Source organism: Diospyros lotus, chromosome 9, assembly GCF_014633365.1.
Source record: "Diospyros lotus cultivar Yz01 chromosome 9, ASM1463336v1, whole genome shotgun sequence".
NCBI lineage: Eukaryota > Viridiplantae > Streptophyta > Magnoliopsida > Ericales > Ebenaceae > Diospyros > Diospyros lotus.
In genome coordinates this window covers 17334514-17349013 of record NC_068346.1, presented here as the reverse complement: position 1 = coordinate 17349013, position 14500 = coordinate 17334514, and the positions used below count along the sequence as shown (strand labels likewise).

Genomic DNA, 14500 nt, shown 5'->3' with positions numbered 1-14500 from the left:
AAGTAGTGTGGTCTGGATGAAGGTGTGACCACTGGACTAATACTTGTGTCAAGGGTACTTTTCCTTCGCACATTATCCTCTTCTGTAGAATAGCGCGGGGTTCTATGATTTCTTCTGTTTCTTCCGCATTGGGTGGTAATTCTGTCTGAGTAGAATCAGGTGCTGTTGTAGCCTTCTTTAACAAAGAAACATGGAACACTGGATGATTTGTCACTCCTTCAGGTAGCTGCAATCTATATGCGACCGGACCTATTTTGGCCACAATAGGATAGGGTCCAAAATATTTGGGGCTCAACTTAGAGGGTGGCACTGCTGTATAGGGCTGTTGCAAGAACCTCCTTACCTTGAGATAGACCAAATCACCTATCTTGAAAGTCCTGTCACTCCTCCTTCTATCTGCTATTTGCTTCATTTGGTTCCGGGCATTAGCCAATTCTTGTTTTAGGACAGTTAACAGTTGCTGCCTCTGTTGGAAATAATGCCCCACTTCTGCCATGGTAGGGGAAGACTCAGAAATAGCAGGCAGCAGCATGGGTCTATACCCAAACATGGCTTCAAAAGGACTCCTCCGAATAGCACTGTGGTAGGTGGTATTATACCACCATTGTGCTAAAGATAGCCACCAATTCCAGCTCTTAGGATTTGTGAAGCACATGCACCTTAGATATGCCTCTAAGCATTGATTGACCCTTTCCGTTTGAGGGTGGTATGCAGTGGACAAACACAAGCCTACTCCCAATTTTCGGAACAATTCCTGCCAAAATGAACTTGTAAATACCTTGTCTCAATCCGAGACAATAGTCTTAGGAATTCCGTGGATGTTAGCTATTCTGTCCAAAAATACTCTTGCCACCTCTTGTGCAGTAAATGGATGAGATAGACTAATGAAATGGCCAAATTTTGTCAAACGATCCACCACCACCATGATTACATCCTTGCCTTCCGATCGGGGCAGACCCTCCACAAAGTCCATAGAAATTCCTTCCCAAGCTTGATTAGGTATTGCCAAGGGCTGTAATAATCCCGGGTAAGCCACGTTTTCATGTTTACATCGCTGGCACACTATGCAAGACATCACAAATTTCACTACATCTAGCTTTTGTTTAGGCCAAAAGAATAATTGTTTGACCTTTTGATAAGTAGCTCTTATCCTTGAATGACCCCCCACCGGTGAAGCATGAAGTGCTCCTATTATTCTCTCTTTTAATGCACTGTCATCCCCCACTACCAACCTACCTTTGTACTTGATCAGACCGTTGGATAATGTATAATCTGCTATTGCAGTAGGTTGGACTGCCAGCTGTGTTAGGATACCTTGAAGCCATTCTGACTGGCCATAGCTAGCTTCTAATTCCCCCATCCACTCAGGTACTACTGCTGTGATAGCTTGGTAGGCTACAGTTTCACTGCGTCTAGATAATGCATCAGCTACTATGTTTTCTTTTCCTCTGCAGTACTGAATAATATAATCCAGCCCCATGAGTTTAGAAACCCCTTTCCTTTGCAGCTGAGTATGCAATCTCTGTTGGCCCAGGAATTGTAAACTCTCATGGTCCGTGCGGATCATAAATGGCTGGCTTTCTAGGTAGTGTCGCCATTTGTCAACTGCTCCAAGCACTGCTAACAATTCTTTGTCATACACACTTAATCCTAAATGCCTTTGAGATAATGCTTGACTTATAAAAGCCAATGGTCGCCCTTCTTGTATTAACACAGCTCCCACCCCCGTGTCACAAGCATCTGTCTCAACTGTAAATGGCTTCGAAAAATCTGGCAGAGCTAATACTGGAGCTGTAGACATGGATTTCTTAAGGGCCAAGAATGCTGCTTCTGCTTTCGGATTCCACTGGAACCCTTCTTTTTTTAGCAACTCAGTGAGAGGTTTGCTGATAATACCATAGTGTTGCACAAATTTTCGGTAATACCCTGTCAATCCCAAAAAATTTCTTAGCTCCTTCACATTTTTAGGCCTAGGCCACTCTAACATTGCTTCCACTTTCTTTGGATCTGTTCGTACCCCTTCTCCACAAATAATATGTCCCAAATATTCCACTTCCCTCACAGCAAAGTACATTTGGAGAGCTTAACATACAATTGGTGAGATTTAAGGATCTCAAATGTAGTGCAGAGGTGTATAATATGGTGTTCAATATTGGGGCTGTACACAAGGATATCATCAAAGAAAACGAGGATGAATTTCCTTAAATAGGGTAGAAAAATCTGATTCATCAAAGCTTGGAATGTGGCAGGGGCATTAGTCAAACCAAAGGGCATAACAGTGAATTCATATAACCCTTGGTGAGTTCTAAATGCTGTTTTATGGATATCAGATGGTGTCATTTTGATTTGATGATAACCAGACCTAAGATCTAGTTTAGAAAAAATTTGGGCACCATATAACTCATCCAATAGGTCATCAATCAAAGGTATAGGAAACTTATTTTTGATTGTATTGGAATTAAGCTGTCTATAGTCTATGCAAAACCTCCAAGTTCCATCTTTTTTTTTAACAAGGAGGACTGGAGAAGCATAGGGGCTTTGGCTGGGCTGAATAATGGCTGAGTCTAGCATTGTTTTAACTTGTTTCTCAATTTCAATTTTCTGCACAGGAGGGTATCGATAGGCTCTAATGTTGACAGGTTCTGAATTTGGTTTAAGGTGAATTGAATGGTCCAATGGTCTTTGGGGTGGTAAAGAGCTGGGTTCTACAAATAGATCCTTAAATTCTACCAATAGTGAATGCAAGTTCTCTGATAAACCTACCTTATTTGTGAGTTGGGAACCGATGTCAGCATTGGTGAGTTGCAATTCTGCCTTCACTTCATTGTCATCCTCTATTTCTTTTGCTTGTATAGAATAGATTTGGGCTATCTTTTCTCCCTTCTTCGACATCATTTTCTGTAGCCTTTCCCTCCAATTAACTTGCACTCTCCTTGCCCCAAATTTCCCAGCAAGGTTAACTTTTGTCCGTCGATTACCACATTGACTTCTAACTTGTTGAAGTCAAAAGTCAGAGGACTTACAGTCCTCATCCAATCTACGCCAAGGACTATGTCACATCCACCCAAGTCTAAGATCCTCAAGTCAGCGACAAATTCTTGCCCTTGCATGATCCATGTAAATCCGAGACATTTATAGTGACTGTACATTCTATTTCCATTGGCTACCGTTACCGACAAAGGTGTTGTGGCTGTCATGGGGCACTGGAGGCTTGTTGCTGTGGCTTCACTGAGGAAGCTATGGGTGCTTCCACTATCGATAAGCACCATCAGTCTTCGTTTTCCCACCTGTCCTTTTACTTTTATAATCTGCCCCATAGGGCTTCCTTTCAATGCATGGAACGAGATCTCTCCTCCTTCCTCCCTTAGCTTTTCTTCTTCTTCTTGCTCCAGTAACTCTTCACCAATGGTTTCCCCAGTTTCTGTTTCTTCTTCCATCTTTTCTCCGTCAACTCCTTCCATGTTCATCAACTGTCTTTTGCATTGATGACCCGGACTGTATTTTTCTCCGCATTTGAAGCACAACCCTAGCTGCCTTCGCTGCTCTATCAAATTCCCTTTACTCCCGTTATTATTTACGGGTGTTTTGGAATTTTGTTGACTATGCCATGTTAGCAATGGCCTTGCGTTTCCCCCTCCATACTGTCCTGCTAAAATACTGGGTTTATAAGGAACCTTATGTTTCTTGAAGATGGCTTCTAAGGCCAATTCTTGAAGTCTTGCTTTTTCCGCTGCTTGTTTAACGGATGTTGGAGTCATCATCTTCACCATGGGCCGCAGTTCTTCCCTCAATCCGCTAATGAAGACTGATACCAAGTACTGTTCGGTAAGTCTAGGTTGTACCGTACTCACCAGAGATCTCAATTCTTCAAATTGGCTTTGGTATTCAATCACCGTCCCTTCTTGTTTCAACTTGCTGAATTCTTCTACTACATCGGTCATGTTTTTCTCCCCGAATCGTTCACATAACCCTTCAGCAAATTCGGCCCAGCTTCCTTGCATTCCTCCATCTTGAATCCATCCTTGATACCAGGAATTTGCTTCTTCATTCAAATAAGCCGCCGCCAAATTTACCTTTTACTCCTCTGGAATTCGGTAAAATTGGAAGAATCGTCCACACCTCCTCACCCACCATCGTGGTTTCTTCCCTTCGAACATCGGAATCTCCAATCTTGGCATAGGAACATGGTTCTGAATCCCTAGCTGGTGATTCCTTCCCATAACTCCTTGCACCGTACCCTGGTCTGCTTCCTCAAGAATCCCTTGTGTGCCCAGACGATTGCCCTGGTGTGGTAGAATCGGTTCCGACGACTGTCGTGGTGGATATTCTGGTGGTAAACGGAATTGGGGTAGCGAAGACAGCATGCTTAGCAAGCTGTCCATCCTCCGCCCTTGCATCTCTATCGATTCTTGGCATCGATTTGTTGCTTCTTGCTGTTTCTCCATAGCTGTTTGCATTACTTCCCTCCATTCAGTCAATTCTTCTCGCGTTTGTCGTAGGGTCTCCTGGGTTTGGGTCACGCTCAACTCCATTGATTCTAACCGGATCTCCCATTGCTTTAGACGTGTGCCTTCCGCCATTGCGCCCTGGAATCCGAACCTCACAGCCGAATCGTACGGCTTTGATACCACTTGTCAAGTCCTTGAATTAGGACTTGGCAATTTCCGTAATTTTCGATCGAGAAAGAGAGGGAAAAGAGAATTAGAATAGAGAGATTAGAAAGATCAAAGAGAGAGAGATTTATTCATCAATCCATCGGTAGTCCTCCATGTGCCGTAGGTCTCCTTATTAAGAAGACCTCTAGCTATACAATGATTATTCTAACCTCCTAACTGTTTCCAGAGGCTGTTATAACAGCCTCTCCCGCCTCCTAACTTGCCCAACAATTTAATAGAGGTAGAGATTACAAAATAACCCTCAAGATCATAACAGGGCGTATGGTGGGTTTACAAGATGGTATAGAATCGGTGAAGGCAGAGGTCATGAGGGTGCAAAATTTTGAAAAGAGCATGGCGGGGATGATGGACCGATTCAATCTATTAATGGCGCGATGGGATGAGCAAGAGAAAGGGAGGAAGGGGAAGCGAGATAAGGAAGACCAACCTGCGGGTTCGCCCTTGTCACGGGAGGGAACCCCGGTAGCTGGAGGAAGAAGTGGCGAAGGGGGCGATTAGGTCAATGGTGTCGGAAGGCAGTAGTACCGTGGGAGACGCCTGGAAATTCCCATCTTCAAGAGAGATGATCTAGATGGTTGGGTCTTTAGGGCTGAGCGCTACTTCATTGTGAACCAGCTATCCGATGCGGAGAAGTTGGAGTTAGCGGCCTTATGCTTTGAAGGAGCGGCTCTATCGTGGTTCCAGTAGGAGCAAAGACAAAGACGGGTGAGGAGCTGGAAGGAGCTCAAGGCGATGTTGAGGAATAGGTTTAGGCCCGCGCAGGAAGGCACGGTGGAAGAGGGGTTCCTTGCGCTTCGACTGTGGGGGTCCGTCAAGGGCCACTTTATCAACGGATTAAAGCCGATCATCCGAGCCGAGATAAGGGTGTTGAGGTCGATCGGGCTGGAGCAGATGATCGCGGAGAAGATGGAAGGGATGCAGAAGGGAGTCGACGCCAGAAGAGGGGAGGTGCAATCGATGGAAAGGAAGGTAGGAATCATGCTGGACTAGTTCGCATACTTGAGGACGAAGTGGGAGGATCTAGAACGAGAGAGGAAGAGCAAAGCGAATGAGGGAGATAGACCTTCGGAATTTACCTAGAATTTCGAGGGATCACCTTGAATTGAAATGGGCAGGGAGTTCGAGGGCGGAATTGGAGGGAATGGGCGGCCGGAAGTGCGGGGAAGAAGGCTGGAGATGCTGAATTTTGAAGGAAAAAATCTGGATGAATGGATTTTCCGAGTCGAAAGATATTTCTCTATCAATCAGCTGTCTGAGGAGGAGAAAATCGAGTCGGCTGCTCTGTGTTTCGAAGCAGGGGCTGTGGTGTGGTTTCAATGGGATACTCGACAAAAGGGAGTTCGAAATTGGGAGGATCTGAAGATCCACCTAAGTAAACAATTTTGATCTTCATAGGAGGGATCAATGGAGGAGAGGCTGTTAGCCCCCAGGCAGGATGACTCCATGTGGGAATACCGCCTCCTCTTTGAGACTTTGGCGGCCCGGGTGGGGGAAGTTTCAGTGGCCATACTAGAGGGCACATTTGTTAACTGGTTGAAGCCAAAAATCAGGACATAAGTTAGGGTGTTACAGCCATCGGGTCTATCACAAATCATGGAGACTGCCCAGTGAATTGAAGACAAGATTCACATACTCCAAGCCCAAGTGGGTCCTGGACCACTTGGGAGCCCTTTAGTAACAATTTCCTACTTTTCACCTTGAGGACAAGGTGAAAGTGCAGGAGGGGAGTAATGATAGGCCATCGGTGTACCGGACCTACCAAAGACCAGCATGCATGAAGGTTAGAATAGAGAATTAACATATGCAGGTTGTTGCAACTAGCATGTGTGTATGGGGGGGTAGTTTTGTAATCCATATGCGGAGGGAATAATCTTGCATGTGCAAGGGAATTCGGTTAGAGAGGGGCAGAGGAGAGGTATAAATAGCTGAGAAGAAGGGGGAGGGGGGGGGGGGGGGGGGGGCTGGTTTTTGATAGAAGAATTGGGAGAGTTAAGGGCCTCTCGAATGCCCTGGATTGTGCTTGTTCTTGACCGAAAGTTTGGATAGTCATTGTTAATTGATTACAGTTTGGATTTTCTAGCTGGGTTCCTATCAGTGTCATCTTCAAATAACATGCACCAAGACACCTCTTCTTGGATGGACTAGTGAATTAATTTATTAGTAAAGTAAGAAGGGTTCAATACAGATCCTTGATGTAATCCAATTGTAATTGAAAAAGGTATGGTACCTTATCCACAAGTTATAACTTATGTTTCCTGTTGATTGATTCATGAGATCATTAGGGTTGATTGGACCATGATTTCTTAGTCTAATCTTTCTTGATTTAACACTGATCTAATCTTCAGTGTTTCAGAAAGTAATCAGCCAGATTTAGAGACTTGCTATTCTTGATTTCTGTATCTTTGACTTTTGTATATTGTACAGCTTTTCCCTTATTGTTTGTCTACTTGCTATTCTTGATTTCTGTATCTTTGACTTTTGTATATTGTACAGCTTTTCCCTTATTGTTTGTCTTTCCTATGTTGTACTTTAGTTCCCTATTAATAGGGGTTGTATTATTTCATTCTAATCAACGAGATAATTTCTGCTTTGTGTCTCCTACGCCTTCTGATCTGTTTCTTCCTAAGTTTCCATTTCATGGTACATGTCTTTATTAACCTGTATATAAGCAATTTTGCCTCTTATTCTCTAAAAGCCTCGATAAATTTTTTTTGGGGAACTTTCATAGTGTTTCTATATCTATGAATACCTCGTATAAGTCTTTTTATCTCTAGAACATATAATTTCTATCATTTTTGGAATTGCTAAGATTTGTTGACATAATATTTGTTTCAACACATTTTTTTAGTAGCTTCAAGAAATATCCTCTCTCTCTTCTTGTTCACTGCCTAATTTACCAGTACCTTTTGGTTTTGATCTTTTATGTACTTGGCTCAAATCCCTTGTTCATCTTCTCTTGGTGCTATATATGCATATATTCCTTATCTTACAAATTTTCATACGATTTTGACTTTGCTTCATACGGGCTTCTTTGCTTCCCTGTTACCAAAAGGGCTAGAAGAGAGCCAAATATATATAGATATATATATATATAGATATATATATATATCTCTTGGTAGAAAACTTTCAAACATGGCATGGGATACAAATGGCCACACAGAAGATATGACAACAGCAGAGATGATTGGAGAGCCATAATTCATCTTGCTGACTCGACCTAGTAGGATTAAGGCTTGTGATGATATTTTTTTTTTATTTAATGTTTCTGCATTAAGATCTAATATAGCAATTTTACAGAGTATGTTCCAAAATTCATTTAATGGAAGCTGACTGCAGCATGATTTTTGTGTACAGAGTTTGGGTACCATAGAAAAGGGATGGTGTCTGGCGCGGATGTAGGTCAGACATAGTTGGGCTATTCCTTCATCTATATGATTGTGCTATGAACTTCTTGTAATAGATTGTTATATTATTGGCTTGCTCATGATATTTTTAACATCTGAGAAATGAAAAGAGATTAGGCTTTATGGTTGCCAATGAACTTGATCCTCCCAACACTTGGCTGAGATAGATTTTTCTGAGGTGTGAACATTATTTGTGACTCTTGGCCACCTTTTCATGAGGTTTCCAACTGTTAGATTGTTGACCAGTTTTTCACTGTGCCTTACGCAAATTGTTTGGACTATCATGACTCCTAAGAGATGCCCATTGAAAAAAAGACTGATCCAAGCAATTGCCTGGAGTTGGAGAGGAAGAAAGTTTCTATAAATGGAGCACTATTTTCTGAGTGTAATGTGGCGCTTTCCTTTATCTTTGCACAGCCTGGGGGACTGAAGGGGGAAAATAACCTAGTAGGGTTGAGAAAACAAATGCTGAGAGTTCAACTGTTCTTATGTAAAAGAAAATTTGGTGCTTTAACCACCCGCCGAGCAAACAGCCTCTAGGCGGTCCAACAGTCTCCAAAGTATCCATTACTTGCTTCTGGTATTTTTCTTGAAATTTAATTTTGTTCTTATCTGTGTTCTAGCCTATATGCATTTGTGTGACTATTTTTTTGCAAGTGGGAATTCCTTATCAATTGCTCATGGATGCTTGTAAAGCTCACAATTTATATATATTCACAATCAAATTAATTGTATGAATTAACCAATTTTCTGGAACTATCCACAGTAAATTGTTCATGAAACTTTACTTGAACCAGCAATGATGCTCGTGTATCCATGCCTTCTAGATCTCAAGGTTGTATCCTCTTCTCTCATCATTAGAAGATGTCCTTTTAGACATATAGTCAGTCCACTTCTATGTTCTCTACTGATTGTTTAAATGTAAATAAGCAAGCATATCTATTTGACAATGGACATATTACATTAGCAGACTAAGGCTGCTATATATCTACTATCAATCTCTTAGCTATTCAACAATGCTTTATGCTCGCTCAATGGTCACCAATGTAACCCTTGTAAAGATGAATCTTTACAGCTACTACCATTACGATTACCTCGCTGCATAATGGTGTGAAAGGGGTCAGGAAATACACGCCAACCACACAACTGAATACACCAGAATATACCTAGGGGGCTGAGCTTTAACATGAATCACGATCAGTTTGAATCCGGTTGTTTGATGGCTTGCCGACCTGTAAACATTCAATTGGAGGCACAGTGGGAGTGGTCAACATTCCAAATGTTTGCCAACAAAAGGCATCATACATGTGATACTGTTCTTGTAGCGGTTCTAGTTTTATGTCAGTAAGAGTCACATCCACACATGGCAAGCTGTCACTGCATGCAAGGTGTACTGGCTTTACTGTATAAGTTCCTCGTATCCTTTCATATGTGATTCCTGATAGGGCCACGGCAGTTGTTTGGTTCTTGCATTTACTTTTGTCGCAATAGTATTGGTCTATTACAATTGGGAGTTCAACTTCAGAAACTTGAATATTTGAGAATAGTACTTGTTGCACGGACCCTGACCCCCCCTGCAAATACATTATAAATAATAAGGTAAGAATTTCAAATTTCAGTTTAGCATTGTTCAAGCTATTTGAAATTCAGAGTTCTGAATTTCAGTTAACCAGAAAAGTTAAAATATCACATGCATGTATTCGAGGTTTTAGACAACCTTGAATATAACTTAGTCACTTAAAACCTCCATGTTCACTGAAAACTTGATTTTGTTTGTGTTGCTTATCAAATCCTAGTCATGAGTGAAATTGTTACATTTTTTTTTGAGTTTTTGGTAATTGTACCTGCCATGTCTTTATCCTGACACCGTTCATCGTGTTGTGCATATTGATATCTCGAACAGTAATGTTTGATACACAGGCCTTTGTTTCATCCTTTCCTAGCCCTCCAATGCTGATTCCGTGCCCAGGTCCACAGTTCACATTGTGTATGTATACACTAGTGCATCCGGTTTGTATAGAAACACAATCGTCTCCTGCATGAAGTATTGGAAACTGAGATCTTAATGTACCATATGTTGATGCATGGAGCACCTATCTTTATTGTCTTTGTTGGTCCGAGCATAGACCATCTATCTATATTTCTTATGTTGTGATAATTGTTAGGTTTAATGCTATCTAGGCTCTCAGCAGAACAGCACATGAAGAGGTGGTGGGAAAAAGCAGTTCTTTAATTACTGTTCCCTTGAAGCTGTAGAAGACAAGAAAAATTGAATGTATATGACAAAAGATAAAACTCTCCTTGTCTTGAGTATTTTGCAGTTTCAAACCTAATCCTTTACTGGATTGGCCTTTGATTCAGGTTATGACATGTGTCCATTCGTGGTCTGTTAAGTTGTAGTTAAAAGGATAACAGAAGGGATGACGGCTGCCATGTGTGAAACCTATTAGTCATGGGACTTCCATAATGTGGCCAATAAAGGTGTCAAGAAAGATGAGCTTACAGGAAAAAGACCCAGGTATCTCAATTAGGACTCTCTTCTATAGCTAGTTTTATGGTACATAATTTGAATTTGTTTATGAAAAGCTTTTTCTTTCACGATTACAGCTTAGAAAATGCAATTTATACTTCTGGGATTTACTTTTTTAAGTGTCAATCCTATAGGGTCTCATCTATTTTGGATTGCAGTGGCAAATGGACAGCAGGTTTGTGGTGGTTGAGACCATTTAACTTCAATCTTCGAAGTAGTCAGAACCACGGGACCAGTAATGAATGTGAGATCAGTAGAGTTAAGAGTGAGAATTAATTACCACATGCAATATTAGAACTGCGGATTAACACTTCCTGGGAGTTCTGTAAATGAATGCCGTCGGTGTTGGGGCTATTGCCGGGTGATGAGATGGTGATATTGAACACTGAAACCCCTTTGCAGTTGTCGAACTTGAGGTGGCACTGGGGGCTGTTTTGAATTGTTATCCCTGTAACTGTTGCATTGAAGCTCCCGTAAAATCTCAGTGCCTACGCAACCAAAATTCATTCAGTTATATATATCATCATTTTGGGTAAGGGTTGAATGGAGCAGAACATGTGGTTTGCATTCTGAAAGTGGTCCTTACAGTTGGCTTAATGCTTGGCATTTTCCCCCAGAGTGAACTGCTTATCTGCCACAAATATCAGATGGCTCAGGTTAAGATAATGCAGAAACAAGATGCCGATGGAGAAATGATCAGAGGTAAGTGCAGAGAATTACGGGGATTGGCAGATTTTTATCAGCTGTGTTGTTTATCGGGATAATTAGCTTTGATTCATCGTCTATGGGGTCATCGAATGGGGAACTTTGCCACCATATGGAGCCTCTTCCGTCAAGGGTGCCTGATCCTTGAACTGTGATTCCGTTTAGTTTGCTGAATAGAAGCCATTGGAAGAGACCTGAACCCCAAGCTTTGAAGCTCGTGGGAGCAATAATCGTGCCTTCAAGCTGAAAGGGACCCCTCCAAAATGTGTTAGTTCTAAACCCACAACCATCTCTATTTTTCTTTCCATTCAATCTCAAGATACAGTTTTACTAGGTGGAATTGATTAGCATAAAATTTGACATTCGGTTGTTCTGTTTTACCTGAAAGACAATGTTGGGTTGACAGTAGGGACCCGAGAACGAAATGGGCCCCACTAGAAAAGTGAATTTGGATGGGACCATGATCGTTGATGCCTCTACTTTACAAGCTGCTGCCCATGTATTCTCGAATGCCTGTGTTGCACCACACAATTTTAGACAAGTGAATTGATTGATGGATAAGAGCCTTGCTGGAAGATAATGTCAAATGTAGAAATGATCGGCACGTTTGTTCCTATATATAATAATAATGATAAAGCTTGATATAATGTCACTCGGTTCGTTGGTTAGTTCACTAGCTTACACTTATCTGCGATTAAAATGTTACAGGGTTGAAATATGAAAGCAGTAGTTTTACAATCGGTAAGACTGCGTACAGGGCGATGCCCTGTGTTTTTTAAATTTCCCAGCTGTAAATAAAGAAAGAATGTTGAGATAGGTCATAATACAGTTGTTAGTTTGTGTGAAGAGAGCTGCTGCAGTCTGCATCCTGCAGCCTGCAGCCTGCAGGCAGTCAAACTACCTACCATAACGAGAATTATTATTTGAGTGGTCCTGGTTTTTGGTGCCCTACATTGAGGAATCTCTGTTTGTCTCTCTCTCCATTGGTAGTTTCCCATTTGTTTTTTTAAAGCATGGAGCTCCTTCCCTTTGGTCCTATATTCTATTGCGCAACATAATATTACTATACATCTACTAGTTGTTGTTCTTTACTGAATCAGCTAGCTTATGTGAAGAATATTGTGGGGATCATCTAGGGTTCGGGTTGGTACCTATTTGCGGGTTTATTTTAAAGTAAATTTGGACATAATGCCCTTTTGGGGGAGACCCTTTTGTTCACTTCAATCAAAAATTACCTAAAATAATATTATAAGGCTGTTAATTCTCATATATATATATATATATATATATTTTAATCTAGAAAAGACAATGAAAAAAAATAAAAAGAAGAAAAAAATTGAGCCCAAACAGATCCTTATCTTAAGGTTGCTATTTTGCATAAAAAAAAGAAAAAAAAGAAAGAAAGAAAGAAAGGCTTCGTATTTCTAGTTTATTTTATAGCAAATTTGGGGACGAGGCTGTTTGGTGGGTGACCCATTTATTGAAAATACCATAATAAAAGGGGGTTTTCAAAATTTTCATTTTTGAATTTTGATCTAGAAAAACAAAAACATAAAAAAAATTTGAACCGCCCAGACCCTTAAGTTGGAGTGCGATTTTGTTCAGGGGGTGATCATCACCTTCACTGTTTTTGTGAGAGTGATGGTATAACGGAACGGCATGGGGTGAACAAAATTGCCGTTTCGTTATACTATCACCCTCACAAAAAATAGTGAGTGTGAGAGTGATGATATAACAGAACGACATGAGGTGAACAAAATTATCGTTCCGTTATACCATCATCTTCACAAAAATAGTGAGGGTGATGGTCACCCGTTAAAGGAGTGAACAAAATTGCACTCCTTTAAGTTTTGGGCTGATTGGTTGGTTACTTAAAAAAAGAAATAAAAAGGGTTGTGGGTTGGCGTTCCTTTTTTTTGTATATTTTAAAGCAAATTAGGAAGCTCTTTTGGTGGGGGAGGATGAGGGTGAGGGTGACCCCCCCCCCCCCCCCCCCCCCCATTTGTTGAAAATTGCACAAAGGGTGTCATTTTTTATTTAAAAAAAAGGGAAAAAAAACCTTTTTTGTTCAATTCACATGAAGAGAAGGTATTTTCAGAATTTTTAATTTTGATCACTGAAGAAATGAAAATAAAAAATTATGTTATGTTTGGTACTTTCTAAAAAAGGAAATATATAACTTAAAAACAGAAACAGTTTGTGTGGTTGGCTATTGTTGTAATCAAGCTTGCTGCTATCCAACATGTAATGTAAGAATAGAACTAAAATTTAATAACTAAATTTGTTTTTTTCTTTTAATTTAGCTTAAAAAGAAAAGCCCCCCCGAATCCATAGCACTACACTACAGGATGAGCGTTGTCCTTTGTGACTCGTGAGTCCGTGAATTCATACCACAAAGAAACAGTCACTTTACCTTTGTATCATCCGAAATTCCATCTCCCTTGGCACCAAAGTCCAGCACGTTGAACACACTAGCACTGGATGCACCTTTCTTCCCCGCCGGCGCTGGTGAAACCTTTGTCGGCGGTCCGCCAGCCGGAGGCGTCGGCGCTTCCGTGAATGGCGGAGGCGGCGGCGGAGGAGCCTTGTGCTTGGACTTACCACCTTTGCTATGGCGGTGGCTACTTCCATGATTCTTCCCTTTCTTCTTGTACAGAGAAGCAGAGAAGCCTCTATTTTCTCTCCAATGCCGGTGCTTTCTTGCATTGCAGGCGTTCAAATGGGCCGACCAGACGAGGAAGACGATGAATAGCAGAAATGTGGGGTTTCTGAAACCAAGTGATGATCTCATCTTCATTTCATATATGTGTATGTGTGTATGTAGAGAGCGAGCGAGAGAGAGAGAGAGAGAGAGAGAGAGGGAGAGAGATTTGGGTGGCAATGAAAAAGAATGGTTTAGGGTTTAAATAGGGAGAAGGAGGGGAATGCTGTTGGGACTGTGCAGCCATGAGCAGCAGATTGTATGACAATGCAGCAAGGCATACTTATGTTTCATTCTTTTTCTTTATTTTTTTTTTCTAAAATTAAATTTGGCATTAATGATTTTGCTTCTTTTTCTTGTGATTTTTGATGGGATTTATTTAATTCATCTTGTCAGAGGGCCCCTTCCCCACGTGTCAACCATGGTACCAAATGACACTCATCCTATTGTTCATGCAAAAATGTCTGTCTCTCAGTTATTATAT

At 41.2% G+C, this 14500-nt stretch overlaps 1 protein-coding gene across 1 annotated transcript; it reads right to left on the bottom strand.

Annotated features, from left to right (window-relative positions):
* Positions 1-8994: 8994 nt before the first annotated feature.
* LOC127809796 (polygalacturonase At1g48100-like) lies at positions 8995-14255 on the bottom strand. Its single transcript, XM_052348891.1, has 7 exons — positions 13729-14255; positions 11697-11828; positions 11331-11558; positions 11197-11241; positions 10891-11098; positions 9925-10115; positions 8995-9654 (listed from the first exon to the last, which is right to left on the bottom strand). Exons 1-7 carry the CDS (start codon positions 14110-14112, stop codon positions 9262-9264), a joined length of 1581 nt encoding a protein of 526 aa, XP_052204851.1. The 5' UTR covers positions 14113-14255; the 3' UTR covers positions 8995-9261.
* Positions 14256-14500: the final 245 nt, after the last annotated feature.

Bases quoted from the DNA above. Each gene is read 5' to 3' on its own strand.
- LOC127809796 (XM_052348891.1), bottom strand. From the start codon at position 14,112: ATGAAGATGAGATCATCACTTGGTTTCAGAAACCCCACATTTCTGCTA. The intron at 11,559-11,696 runs GTAAAACAGAAC...GGTCCCTTTCAG, and splicing joins AACCCAACATTGTCTTTCAG to CTTGAAGGCACGATTATTGC. The intron at 10,116-10,890 runs GTAATTAATTCT...TACTTCATGCAG, and splicing joins CAGTTCTAATATTGCATGTG to GAGACGATTGTGTTTCTATA.